Raw genomic sequence first — 14,830 nt, 5'->3', positions numbered from 1 at the left:
CCCCCTCCCCTACCCATCATTTCCAACCCCTCGGAGGAGAAAGCTACAATCATCCTCCTCCCCTCTCACCAGAGAACACCAGCAGCCAACCAGCTTGCCTCTCTAACCAATCATATGCGCGCTACAACCTGTGTTGCTCGCTTAATGGCAGAGCAAGGATTTGAGTGAAAAGCATTCCAGCAAATGATATAAGCTCTTGGGATTCCTCATGCAGCTCGTACATGTGTGTGAAGACAGTGGTGCTGCTCATAAATTAGGCTCTTGAACATAGCTCATATAATAACATCCATCTAAACAAAATGTCTACCAATCAGCATCCCCTCCCTGAAACCCACACTGTTGAATAAATGCAGATTCCTCTGAGGATTTATTCATTATGTTGCGGTTAATTCCCATGCAGTCCTCGAAACCCGGCTGTCATGAGGGAAGGAGGAGAAAGAGGGAGGACCATATGGTGCTGCCTCACACAATATCAATATGATGCTTATTTGCACACAACTGGAAACTGATGTCTATAATATAGGGAATGTAGCTCATTGCCTTAGCTAAATTGATGCATTGTGTGGCAGGGGCGTCTGGTCTGCCAGTCAGTCTCATAGCAGTGCAGAGGTCAAGTCTAAAGGCTGTTAGATTACTCTGCTGTACTTCTGGTGCCATAGGATATGCCACCAGCATTCATTCACATCTCAGTGTGTGTGTGTGTGTGTGTGCCATAGGATATGCCACCAGCATTCATTCGCATCTCAGTGTGTGTGTGCCATAGGATATGCCACCAGCATTCATTCGCATCTCAGTGTGTGTGTGTGTGTGTGTGTGTGTGTGTGTGTGTCTGTGTGTGTGTGTGCCATAGGATATGCCACCAGCATTCATTCGCATCTCAGTGTGTGTGTGTGTGTGTGTGTGTGTGTGTGTGTCTGTGTGTGTGTGTGCCATAGGATATGCCACCAGCATTCATTCGCATCTCAGTGTGTGTGTGTGTGTGTGTGTGTGTGTGTGTGTGTGTGTGTGTGTGTGTGTCTGTGTGCGTGTGTGCCATAGGATATGCCACCAGCATTCATTCGCATCTCAGTGTGTGTGTGTGTGTGTGTGTGTCTGTGTGCGTGTGTGTAAATATACTGAAATGATAGGTACATGAATCTCAGAGAGAGAATAGTAACTGGTACAGTGGATGTGAATGGTGCCCTCACTTGGAGATCTAAGACATTACAACACGTCTGTGTCTGGGCGGTGTCACCGGGTTCAAAGCCTTGCAGCAGAATCCTGTTAGAGTGCATTCTGTCTGTCTGCAATGTTTTAACCAGAGACAATGTTCTACATTCACCACCACTTATCGTACCAATGCTATTGAACGTGATACATAAGAGATGTGAAGAGATAAAGCAAATAGATCATATTTGTATGCTTCTGTTTGTCATGAAATGAAACATAAAGACATGCAAAAAATCCTGTTCATTATATAAAACTGATTTAATGACAATATCAATGTGAATATAGCACTACAGTGATTTCCAAGGTACACCGTATCTTACCATATCAATATAGTATGGCACTCATATAATGGCCACTGTTTTAGGCGACACACAAAGCTGACAGCTTCTGTAAACTAGTTTGTAAATGATGCCTAAGTTATCAATTGTTGTAATAAATGTTTAAAAAGATGACTACTTGGTATATCTGAAATACAATTGGGCACACTTATCAATGGGTTTGGGATAGAATCCAAACTCTGACGTTTTCAATGTAAGGAATACATTGCACTTCCCCTCAACATGGTCCTCATCTCTGTTTGTTTAGTTGAAATTATAGTCCAATGGGTGATAATAACCTTGAGTAGCAAAAAGTGAAGCAGTATCTTGGTAACATTGGTGCAATGTCACTTGAACATTTTGGATACTTTTTCACAGGGTGGCACTGGAACTGTACAGGTTGGTGCTAACTAGTAAAACAACAACATCAACCAGGAGACATTCAAGTGCCAGAATACAAGTACAGAGAGATTGACTCTTCACAGTACAAACTTCATCTCACATGGTTTTCAGTAAATCAATTAAAAGTATGTCACAATAAGCACAAGAGTAGTAATGTTAGATATGGTCACAAATGCCATTGTAATTCAATAAACAACAACAGTAGCTAGTAGTAGTTTGAGATAGCAGCAAAGTATTTCAGAAAATGTCCAAACAAATGGTCAAACTGAGTTGTTCAAACCTGTACATAAATTCAATGTATGTAGAAAAGGGCATAAATACAACAACTGTATGTACTGCTTAAAGGGAATCTTGCATAAATATGATACAACAATTGTGAGACTGCCTTTGTCTTGAGGGCTTGTCATGTATTGGTAAAAGCGTACAGTAATGTCTGTGTGGACCAGTTGCAACAGATTAAGTACCCAATTAAAAAAAAGTTTTAAAAAAAATATATGAACAAATACATTTATACATTATATGCTACATTATATTTATTGATTACAAGTATGAAAGTGGAAATAATTGCTACATTTTCAATACAGCTGTACATATCTATTTACATATTATATAGGGGTATTCTGTGTTTTTGGGCAGGATCTTCCAGCATTCTGTTTGAGGTGTGTGTGTGTGATGATGTTGCACTGCCTTATCAACTGCAGCATCTCCTACTACCTGTGTTGATATTATTGTTTTGTGGGATGGGACACTCATCAATAAGTTACTGTGAGTCCGCAGGACCGGTGGTGTTTTTTTCGACCGGCGATGTTGTTTTGTACAATTTTCCGTTTGTATTTCATTTGAGTGTACAGTATGATTTGAGTGTACAGTATGATTTGAGTGTACAGTATGATTTGAGTGCAGATTCCTTAGCCCGCGCTACAGACGGCTTTATCAGTCGACTAATACAAGTCTAGTAAATTCCCAGTGCACTACTTTTGTTACTAATAACAAAATATTAAACCCTCAGCATGCCTACTATGTTTGAGTGTACAGTAAGTGCCATCTGCCATTATATTAACTTGTTCAAAAGATTTCCCCGGCAACACATTCATCTTCTTTACACAACCACAACATAACATTTCAGCAGGACTTTTCATGGTGTATGTAGTGATAGAATGGCATCTTCGAGATCTATGTGAAAATCGGACAATCTCACATGACCATCTCCACACGATAACTTGTAGTCGATTCATTGATATGGTTTTATACAGTACTTTATGTCTGTTCAATGACATGCATGATATGACATGTTAACTATGACTTAGAGTTCATGTCCGAGATATGTTTTGGCCGGCTGACATGTTTTAATATTAATGTTACGCTCACATTGGGAACATATTGCTGTAAAATTGCAGGAATGCTGAGAAAGTCTGTATATATACATTACAAAAATGCAAACCGTTAGGTAGTATTTTCCCCCACTTCATCTCCACAATAACAATCTACTGATACCCAGACCACAAGGCAAACCAAACCATCTCATATGCATTCAACATGTTTCTTTAATAATAAGAATCCTTTCTCCTTTTTAATCAAAGGCTAGAGAGGATACAGTTGAAGTCGGAAGTTTACATACACCTTAGCAAATACATTTAAACTCTGTTTTTCACAATTCCTGACATGTAATCCTAGTAAAAATTCCCTGTCTTAGGTCAGTTAGGATCACCACTTTATTTTAAGAATGTGAAATGTCAGAATAATAGTAGAGAGAATTATTTCTTTCAGCTTTTATTTCTTTCATCACATTCCCAGTGGGTCAGAAGTTTACATACACTCAATTCATATTTGGTAGTTTTGCCTTTACATTTTTTAATTTGAGTGAAACGTTTCAGAGTGGTTGAAAAACAAGTTTTAATGATTCCAACCTAAGTGTATGTAAACTTCCAACTTCAACTGTGTGTGTGTGTGTGTGTGTGTGTGTGTGTGTGTGTGTGTGTGTGTGTGTGTGTGTGTGTGTGTGTGTGTGTGTGTGTGTGTGTGTGTGTGTGCCTATAAAATTGGACCAGAAGTCCCCACAAGAATAGTAGAAAAACAGACATTTGACCAACTGGGGACATTTTGTTAGTCCCCATGAGGTCAAATGCTATTTCTAGGGGGTTTAGGGTTAAGGTTAGAATTAGTGTTAGGGTAGAATTATGTTAAGGGTTAAGGTTAGGAGCTTGGGTTAATTTGAGGGTTTTGGTTAGGAGTTAGGGTTGGGGTTAGAGTTAGGGTAAGGGTAAGATTAGGGTTAGGAGTTAGGGAAAATAGGATTTTGAATGTGACTAAATTGTGTGTCCCCACAAGGTTAGCTGTACAATACTGTGTGTGTGTGTGTGTGTTTACAGTGTCTGTGTCCGTGTGCTTGAACATAAGTTTGTATAAGATGTGTCTTGCTGAGGATCAACCTGAAGTCTCATTCAAACTCTCCCTACCAACAGCCATTTGTGACAGTGGAGGGAGAGAAAATTCATGTAAACTGCAGTTAAGTTAGGGGAAATGAGGCCTAATTATTTAAACCAGCATTGCTCTTATAGGTTAAATTCTCCCCTTTTTTTGATTCAACAAAGTCTGAGTTGACTGGCGTTTAAGAAATTAATAAAGAGTTAAGGAAGGGCTTGTACAATACTAAAACTAAAGTGGAAGAAATCACACTGTACTGAAAGATTGTACATATATCTCTTCTTGGTTTCAAATTGGATTGGTATATCCCTCAACTGAATCTTCCCAATCTTTGTATATCTCTACAAAGTAGAGTTGATCACTCTTGGCAAAATAACAATTTATGTTTCAGTTCATTATCTCTCTGGCCCACACACCTCAAAAAATCTCATTAACGTGGTACACCTTGTATCAGCTCCAAATAAAGTTTATTTTACTATGTGAGAGCACAAAACTCTCATCTTACTCTCATGTATATTTTCACCCTTCTGTGGAGGTCGGTGGTAATCACACTGTCACTCCTAAGAGAGGAAATAGTCCTCCATCCTCTTTCCCTTTGTAGAGAGGGACCATCTCTCTCCATGTGTAAACTTCTTGATTCTCACCACAATCGTACCCAATAGTACTTATTTACTTGCCCCTGTTTTTCTACTGTACCTCCGCTGCCCCAACAACCCTCCACTCAGATGGCTGTGTCCCACACCACGGCCTGGGGCCTCTGACAGGGGGGCGTGCCCGTCTTCCGGGGCTCAGGGGTCCGTCTCCAGCTGGGCAGGATGGGCATGCTGTCTTGCTTACACAAGTTCTTTTCTGGGCGGCGGTGGGCCTTGATCTCTTTGCATAGGCAGCGCTTCCTCTCAATGACCTCCAGCAGCTTGCCATCCCTCTGGGTTTGGGCTGCGGACGTGGCAGCGCCCCCGGTGGTGGGAGGCTGTCCCTGGGCCAGCTGGGCCAGGTGTTGGAACTGCAGCTGGAGGTGGTGCTGCTGCTGCAGCTGCTGGAGCTGTTGCTGTAACTGCAGCTGCTGCTGATGGAGCTGGAGCTGCTGCTGCTGTCTGGACAGGATAGGACTGCAGGGCGTTTGGGAGGATTGGGACAGCCCATGCAACTGGACAGAGAGAGGGGCAGGGAGGGTGGAAGGAGAGGATTTAAATAAATATTTTTTTTACCTCAAATCTAATGTGGGGTATGCATGAATACAGTTTGCCACAGTGTGTTACATGTTATGTCAGTCACTGACAGTCACTCAATTAGCCATGTGAGCTAACCATTTTTTGATTGGTGAGGTCAATTAACCAAATCTCCCTCTAGTGGCATCATGGGTGGAATGTTAATTAAAACAAATAAAACACTGAAAATCTGGTGTTTCTATGTCAAACGGTTTTGTTATATTTCAGTCTTCTGTGATGTCTATAAAGACTAATATTGGGATGCAAACTCAACATTTTATACTTTCAACTCTATATCTGACATGTATTTGTTTAAGCCTATAACAATGTGTGTGAGGTGTATACTTTTGTTTCAAAGTAGATTTGTTTAAGACTGCCAAGAAAGACTCTGTGTGACCCTGATTAAGCACACTGCAGTAAAAGGTTAAGTCTAGCCAGCTATCTAAACTTGTAGTAATCATGGCCAAATAGCAATCTGGCATGCAGGGCATGTGCCCCATTGATTTTGTTAGTCACTCTCACTCAGATATCATAATAACATGGCATAAGTTATGTCAAAATGTGTAGAATTGCAAATCAAATGTTCTCTCTCCGACGTCACGATGGAGCCAGTAAAATGTTTTGCCCTCAAGGGGGAGGGGACCCCCAACCAAATCTCTTTTAGGGGCCCCAAAACGCTAGGGCTGGCCTTGGCTAATGGTATAAAGCATTTAGTTAAGAGAGTTAAGTAGTTTAACTGCACAAATCAGTAGACTGCATATGTGGGTATGGATGTGGGTACGTAGACCCGTGAGCCACTGCGGCTCATGATGAGTTCAGATTTTTTTGTGGCCTCCAACCCCATCAAAGTTGCCCATCCCTGCTGTAAACACTGAATCTCTGTTGTAGCACTGAAGACCAAGCCCAGCAACCACAACAGCCATAAGAACGTGTTGCACCCAAGCCTGCCACCAGGCGGCAACGTGACACCATATTAGAGCCTGTAGCTCCCGTGGCGTGCAAGGGAGGGTTACGCAGCAACACGCCAACAGTCTCTGCAGCACAGCACAGCACACTCGAACTGCGTCAGCATTTGAGATGCAGCCAAGTGACTGGGCAAAATGCAACGCTATTGGACAGTGTCTCACTGCCCCAAAACACTGTAGAGAAGCATACTTCTTACATCCACGCGTCTCTGCATGCGTCAATTAGAGCATCGCTCTCCCCTGGACTTATTCTTTAAGGCGCAACCTTATTCTGCTCACTGAACATATCTCCACACTATAAATAGCTCAGGAGGAGTGTTGTTGCTATCAGCACAGGGAATAATAAGAATGGCCATATTCTTCAGAATAATTCCAATACTACTACTTGTACAGATGACAGTAATCACAGTAATACCAAAGATCATCGTCATTATAATAATCATCGTCATTATAATAATAGGTATTATTCACCTGATTCAGTACCTCTCGATGGGGCAGGCTGCTCTGCCGCTGAACGTCGTTTCCACCCACCTGTCTCACCCCAGAGGTGGATGATGAGCGGCTCAATCGACCCAGTTCTGGAACAGAAAAAACAAGCACTGTTCATATAGCTGTCTATGACCACAAATCAACTGTGCTGTTCATGTTATCAGGGAGAATGGCTGTGCGTATAAAATGGATTGCATTATTTCATGTATCTATGTGCAACTATGCTTACATGTGGGGGGAGGTATGATGTGCCTGACTGTGTGTGTGTATATATAGCTCTGGTACTACATATGCTGCCACTGATGATCTTAACCCATAACACCATGATGATGCGACTGTGGATTTAAGAAATGCACGTAATAGGATCTTCAGATAAATCTGCTGATGTCGTCTCTTTTCTAAAGCGATGTTTATGTGCTAGTGAAATCCTAGACATACCCCTTTCCTTGAAAATATTCTGGGTGAAGGAGTCTGTGCTGGGTGTCTTAGTGCTTACCTCCATTGCGGCAGGCTGGAAAGGTTTGGCACGGGAGGGGGAGACCCCCTCTAGGCAGGGCTCGGAACCCCAAGGACCCCCCCTCCATCCCAGCCAGGGACTCACTGTGGCCCAGCCCCCTCCCTCCAGTGAAGCGTACTGGGATCCCAGAGTGGCCTCCTCCTCCTCGACGTCCAGGGCCCAGGTCCTCCTTGTCTATCCTCAGGAGGGCATCGGCACTGCCATTCCACGCCCGCCCTTCATCCTCTGAGAGGGGAATGTCAGAGGGAATTGTTGAGTAAACATGGAATAATGGTCTATTGACAAAGTATAGTGTAGTGACAGATGTCACTTAGCTACAGTCTAATAGTCTGATTATCCCTTCCCCAGGGATCTGAGGAACGTCTGATACATTTCAATACTCAATTCAAACCCACGATGCCATCCAGCACATGTTAACTTACTCTCTCTCTCTGTCTCTCTGCTGCCTTGGCTGAAGGACAGTTTCCTCTGCATGGGCAAGTAAGACCCGTCGTCTCCAAAGCCACTGTTGTCCCAGGGCATGAACCCAGCCTTCCCCTGGACGGGCCCAGGCACCGTGCTACTTTTAGAGGCCACATCACCGTGACCCTGGTGGTGCAAGGAGGGCAGATGAGACCCTCCTCGCAGGCTGTCGTACGCCGGGGGTCTCCGGAAGCCCACCGAGGGGTAGGTCCAGAGCAGGGGGCTGTCTGAGGAGGGGGGCTTGTAGGCGGGTAGGCCGTGGGGGGTGTGGTAGCGGTGGAGTTGGGAGCGAGAGTGAGGGCGAGAGTGGGAGGAAGAGGAGGAGGACGAGGTTGTGGCTGAACTGGCACTGGTCTGGGATGAAAGGTTGTTTGTGGTGTTCTCAGCCTGAGAGGAGGTAAAGTGGAAACCTGCTTCTCTGTCTCTCTCCCTGTGTCGCTCCCTGTCACTGTCCCTGTCTCTGTCTCTGTGACTGTCCCTGTGACCATCTCTGTCCCTCTCTCTGTCCTTATCCCTCTCTCTGTCCCTGTCCCTCTCTGCTTTGTCTAACTTCAAGCAGAAGCTCACAGACTTTCCCTCCTTGCCCGAGCCCTGGGTCTGGGTCTGGGCAATGGACTTGGAGAAGGTCTCCGAACCATTCTTGTTGTTGGTGTTGGGGTTGGGCGAGTCTCCTCTTTCTGGCTTGCGGTAGTGGTGGTAGTGTGAGGGGCGGTGGTGAGGGTGGGGATGGTGGTGGTGGTGGTGGGAATAGGGGGAGGTGGACTTAGAGGAAGGGGGCAGGGGTGTGGAGTGGCTCCTGGCCCTTAGCCCTGGTGCAGGGCCGAGCTGGCTGTCTCTGTCTCTGTCCTTAGACTCCTTAGAGCCTGACAGGGGCACAGGGAGGTTAGAGGAGGGGGTGGTGGAGGAGGAGGAGGTGCTAGACGGAGCTGTCATACTGGAGGAGTTCTGAATGCTGATGGTCCCCAGTTTGGCAGAAGCAGCCTTGTGTTGGACCCCGACCCCACTGGAGGCAGCAGCAGGCTGGGGGAAGGCGAGCAGCGGGGGTCGGTGCTGCAGCAGGTTGGGGAAGGGGGCTGGGATCTTACTGGTGGACTCTGTCTCTGATTTGTTTCCCTGGAGGAGGTAGGGCGTAGGGGCTCGTGGGGGGTGTGGGCTGGAGGAGAGGGGCTGGGGGACAGGGGTGGAGGAGGTGGAGGAGGGGAGGGGTGAGGAGTGGGAGATGGACACTGTGGCTTTAGGTTTGGAGCAGGAGGGGGAGGAGGAGGGGCGAGGTAGATGGGCGGACGTGCCAGAGGAGGAGTGGTGGTGTTTGGAGGATTTGAGTCTCTCGTGTTTGAGAGGGAGGCGTTTGTGTCCCTCTCTGTCCTCTGGCAGTGGGTACTTCATCTCCTCATAGATGGCCTCACTCTGGTCTGAGTCTGAATCAGGCGTGGTGGCTACGGGCGTGACAGGGTGAGGGGTGGCAGTCTGGCTCTCCCTGGTGAACACTTGGCCCACCATCTCTATGTAGACGGGCTCATCGTCCCCCTGAGGCTGACCCTCACCCCCCTGGATGGGCGTGGCAAGAGGGGGCACACAGGGAGTTGGGGGCTCAAACGAGAGCTGAGTACTGGGGCTTCGTTTGGGTTTCAAAGGCGGCACCTTTTTGGACATGTCTCCTGAGTCAGACTTCTTCATGGCTGCAGGGGAAAGGGAGAGAGCAATGAATGAGAGATAATTCAATAATTACAACAGGGAAAATAATATTAACACACATTTTCACACTTCCCCACTTCACTGCCCTCATTACTGTTTCCATAGCCTACCGTTCTTCTTCTCTGAGTGTTTGGCCTGCAGGTGAGTGGGCGGGGGTGGCGGAGGGGCGTCCGGTGGGGCGTGAGGTGCTCTGGGATCCGAGGAGGAGCTGAGACGGGTGCTGGGATGGCGTTTGGGTTTAGCAGGGGGGCAGCGCCCGCCGTGCTGTGACTGGGTGTCAGAGTAATCTTCCCCATTCTCCAGACCTGTGTCTCCAGCGCCCACAGCGTGGCAAGACTGGGAGCGGGGAGCCATGGCAGAGGCACAGGAGTGAGGGGACAGGTCCTGGGAGGCAGGCATGGTCATGAAGCCCATGCGGAAGTGGCGCCGGAAGGATGCCAAGTCACGGACCTTGCCCACCGTGGCTGAGGAGGGGTCCTTCTGGCTGGAGCTGAACAACACAGGAAGAACAACATTCCCCCATTTATTTTCCCATTGTGTTGCCTTCCCCTTTTCTGCCTCTCTCCTTTTTTCTTTTTCTGTTAAAAATGGTCTCTACATAGCTTACATTCAATTGAATCTGCAGTCCTACGGCTCCCCCTACTCCTCTGCCTCTCTCTCTCTCTCTCTCTCTCTCTAACACACACACACACACACACACACAGCTCCTCGTGCATGGATGGCACGGGGAGCGTAGTTTCCCGTTAGAGAGTGAGTGATGCGAGATTGGGCGAGGCAGTGCAGCAGCTGTGCATGCCGGTATCTGCATGGGGGTGGGGCCCCCCCCCTCTTCAGAACTCTTCTATCCTTCCATTTCTATCCCTCCACAACTGCTCCCTTAGATCACAAACACATTAAATTAGGAAATTGCTTCCCCTAAAACCCTCCCAAATCTAGCTGCTCCTTTCTGACTATAATCCTCCTGTGTGTAACGTCACCGTGTTACTGGGTTGCTCTAACTAATTCTTTATCTGTTTTATTTCATTGTCCCTTTACTACACTCACCATGACCTCTGCCAAGTATTGTATCTGTTTCCATGGCAACTGGTTTGCCTGTTTATTTGTTTAGTGGTTTGTCTGAATCCTGAGAAAATCACATGGTATTGCTTGCCAAAGTACTAAACACACTACAAACAAGAGCACAAAGGAAAAAGCACCCTTAAAACATATAATGTGTGAGGGGCGTTTAGTGCCTGAAGAAAGGTGTGGCAGTGCAGCATAAAAATCTCAACTGGAGTTTCCTTGATGAAAAGTAAATACATCGGAATTGAATGTATGAACTACTGTACTGTTCCTTTGATTAAACAGACAACTCAATTCTTAATTGCTTTCTAAAGCCAAAACGTCAAATGGATAATCCCTGAAGATCTTTTGAAGGTCATCATGACCTCATCCAAACTACCATCATGCAGGAATGCAACAGATTCAGAACATCTTTGGTTTCCTAATAGGAGAAACCAAAATCAATATCTCACAATTCAAGCTAATGATGGATTACATTTGAGCAGAATACACATACAACGGTGTACCTTAACGGACAATTAAACGGGATGGGGAGTTGCAGCTGACATGGTCCAAATCTGGAGTCATTACATATAGAATATACGGTATAGCTCTGTAAATGAACCTTTATAGAGGTGACTCAGCCATAACAACAGTGGCTGAAGTCAGTAGAAAAACACTGCGCAGCAATTACCATGAAAAGACCTCAAATGAAACCGTTCTTCACTACAACCGCCTAGAAGGGATATATTGGCTGTATAGCACAGTATATAAAAAGCCTCTACTTAGTGTGTCAGCTATGGATCATCACCATTTCAACCTGTCTCTCCGATTCCAAGACCATTCCGAGAGGAAAGGAGGGGAGAGGTAGCCATGGTGAGGAAAGGAGGGGAGAGGTAGCCATGGTGAGGAAAGGAGGGGAGAGGTAGCCATGGTGAGGAAAGGAGGGGAGAGGTAGCCATGGTGAGGAAAGGAGGGGAGAGGTAGCCATGGTGAGGAAAGGAGGGGAGATGAGAGGTAGCCATGGTGAGGAAAGGAGGGGAGATGAGAGGTAGCCATGGTGAGGAAAGGAGGGGAGAGGTAGCCATGGTGAGGAAAGGAGGGGAGAGGAGAGGTAGCCATGGTGAGGAAAGGAGGGGAGAGGTAGCCATGGTGAGGAAGGAACAAGGGGATGAATGGGTCAAATCTGACTTTCCTAGCAGGACCGGACGAATGGAGCTGGAGGCTCCGACCACCTTTTGTTTCCCTGCTGGGAAAGACTGGGAACTGAGTGTGTGGGTGCACACATATGTGTGTGTCTGATGTGTGTGTGCGTGTATTAGAATGAGAGAGAGAGAGAGAGAGAGAGAGAGAGAGAGAGAGAGAGAGAGAGAGAGAGAGAGAGAGAGAGAAAAGAGAGAGAGAGAGAAAGAGAGAGAGAGAGAGAGAGAGAGAGAGAGAGAGAAAGAGAGGGAGCGGTAAACTGGGTCTCTTCGTGTGTGAGGAGAGGAGGAAGAGATGTTTTGCTTCCCGAGCATGCAATCAAAGGCCTCATTTAGGAGGTTATTGCCTGTGAATGATCCCTGAGTGCAGGTTGCCATGTTTGTTTGAGGTAGAGGAAGCAAGAGCGATAAAACGTAACAAACTACACACATCTAAATGCATGCCTTGTTTATAGGTCACAATGAGTAGTCTTGTCCTACTGATGTGCCTTAACTCTGCCATCCTCCCTTATGAAGCAGTGAACCAGCAGGGAAACAATGTCATTGTACACCTTCCTATTGAGAGGGGGGGGAAGCTAGTGCAGGCAGCGAAAACAGCACTGAGCCTGTTCATCATGGAGAACAGAGATGCAACTGTTTTCTGTCTCATTCCATTATGTGAAGAAAAGCCAAGAGCAGAGCTCTGTGTGTGTGTGTGTGTGTGTGTGTGTGTGTGTGTGTGTGTGTGTGTGTGTGTGTGTGTGTGTGTGTGTGTGTGTGTGTGTGTGTGTGTGTGTGTGTGTGTGTGTGTGTGTGTGTGTGTGTGTGTGTGTGTGTGTGAGCCTGCGGGTGTGTAAGTGTGTGTACGCTTGCCATAATCTACATAGGCACCAATGGGCCACATTGTCCCTATAATGAAGGCAATAAAGCTCCTCCCTTCTGATCCTCTCTTCTCTTGTTTCTCTACTTCCTTTCGACATGGTTACACATAAAATATGAACGAGAAAACTCTTCCACTTCAGCTCAGAGATTTACAACTCAACTCAACTGAATAATCGCATTCCATCACTCCAGTCCAGCATGCTGCTGTGAGTTGAGATCAGTTCACCTCTCCTCACCTCTTCTTATTGCCATCCTGGTCCTTGTGCCTCCAGTCCAGCCGGCTCTTACGATACAGCAGGTTCATGTCGCCGCGGGGACGCTGCTCCTCACAACCAATCACAGCACAATGTAGCCGCTTGCCCCGCCTCTCTATGTCACGCAAGAAATGCTCCACCGCCACATCCTGGGCGGAGCCAGAGCTCATGGTATAGAAGGCCAATAGGGAGAAGGGGATGGATGTCACTGCAGGCCACACTTCAATCACCTAGACACAGAGGAGATGGAGACAGTGGCATTGTTAATAGTCATCTACTGCAAGTTGAGCTGACATGACTGTCACTTCCAGTTCTCCTTTTACACAGCTCCCCTACACAGTTACACAGCTCTCATGTCGACATGCTGTATGTAGGGCAGTAGCAGTCACAGCACGATTATAGTACCTGGCTCCTCAGCCTTGTCTCATAGACTAGACGTAACATAGTAAATGTAAATCCGGGACACTCAAATTAGTATGATATGTTACATTTGGTATGGTTACTTAAGACAGATGGCTACTTAAAATTAAAGTAGGATGGTTGGTCGTGGTGGATGGGTAGGAGTATAACGCGAACGTCTAGCAACCACAACAGTTCGAATGAGTTCGAATCTCATCATAGACAACTTTAGCATTTTAGCTAATTAGCAACTTTTCAACAACTTGCTACTTTATAGCTACTTTGCAACTACTTAGTATGTTAGCTAACCCTTCACCTAACCTTAACCCTAACCGTAACCCTTTTATCTAACCCTTCCCCTAACCCTAACCTTAACCCTTTAACCTAACTCTTAAACATAACCCTAACCCTAGCCTAGCTAACATTAGCCAGCTAGCTAAAGTTAGCCACCTAGCCAACTAGCTAGTATTCGTAATAAATCATACATTTTGCAAATTCATAACATATAGTACATTTAGCAAATTCTTAACATATTGCACGTTTTGCAAATCTATAACATATAATATGAGTTGTAATTCGTAACATGTCATACGAAATGTCATCCACAAATTAATACATATAATACGAAACGTCACAAATAATACTAAATGGAGCGTCTCAGATTTACATATAGAATTTTAAAAAATACTCCGAGACCAGGTTGGGGTCTTCCATACAGGTGAACAGACCAGGAGGGATTCAGGGTAGGAGTTATGATCAGGAGGGAAAGTTAAAACAGAGATGAGGCACAGCATTATAAACTATGTCTGAAAGCATCCAGACAAACGGACGCTGCAATGCAGGAAACGTTGCTAAGAAGGCTCCTTGTGTCATGGTGGATATCCTGTCCTCCAGGCTAAAACAAACTGTGCATTGGGCCAGGCACCCAGGCAGCCAGACAGTAAGGCACAGGTACTGTATGTTTACTCAGCCACTGTGTTGTTTACACCAATGCCCAACCTACAGTGGATCACATGAAAACACTATTTACAGTATATGTTCATTATCCAATTATGACTATCTGAGTAAGCATGGTAACTCAACTGCTGTGTTGCTCTCTGACTGGGGGCCTTGGGGTTGCCTGACTAAAGCTGTCAGCTACCCAGGCAGTAATGTGGTTGGTCATATGTAGCGCACACAAGGCTTCGTGCACATGACATGAGGAGTCAGGCTTGTTGTGAGGCAGATATTTGAATGCCCAACAGTGTGGTGTGCATTGGAGTATGCAAGCACAGTGTTGCGATTGGCTATGAAAAGCACAGCTGTCAGTGTGAGAGTTCAGGGGCTTTTGGTGGTTTTACTTATACTGCACGGGACTCTTTCCTTGCTATTGGTTTTGGTTTGAG

The 14,830-nt window shown here is 46.0% G+C and overlaps 1 protein-coding gene across 1 annotated transcript in view; it reads right to left on the bottom strand.

The window, feature by feature from the left end:
• Window positions 1-1,449: 1,449 nt before the first annotated feature.
• The window catches only part of LOC109891791 (neuronal tyrosine-phosphorylated phosphoinositide-3-kinase adapter 1-like), a 30,449-nt gene continuing 17,068 nt past the window's right edge, over window positions 1,450-14,830 (bottom strand). Inside the window, exons 2-7 of the mRNA XM_031826580.1 lie at window positions 13,029-13,276; window positions 9,799-10,178; window positions 7,954-9,672; window positions 7,511-7,756; window positions 6,997-7,103; window positions 1,450-5,499 (exon numbers count right to left, since the gene is read on the bottom strand). Of these exons, the coding sequence (XP_031682440.1) occupies window positions 5,074-5,499; window positions 6,997-7,103; window positions 7,511-7,756; window positions 7,954-9,672; window positions 9,799-10,178; window positions 13,029-13,216 (3,066 nt within the window). The 5' untranslated portion in view covers window positions 13,217-13,276 and the 3' untranslated portion in view covers window positions 1,450-5,073. The remainder of the gene's footprint in view (window positions 5,500-6,996; window positions 7,104-7,510; window positions 7,757-7,953; window positions 9,673-9,798; window positions 10,179-13,028; window positions 13,277-14,830) is intronic.

The sequence above is a fragment of the Oncorhynchus kisutch genome, linkage group LG6 (assembly GCF_002021735.2).
Source record: "Oncorhynchus kisutch isolate 150728-3 linkage group LG6, Okis_V2, whole genome shotgun sequence".
In the NCBI taxonomy this organism is placed as follows: Eukaryota; Metazoa; Chordata; class Actinopteri; order Salmoniformes; family Salmonidae; genus Oncorhynchus; species Oncorhynchus kisutch.
Note: the sequence above shows the minus strand (reverse complement) of the source record. Positions and strands in the feature narration are given on the sequence as shown.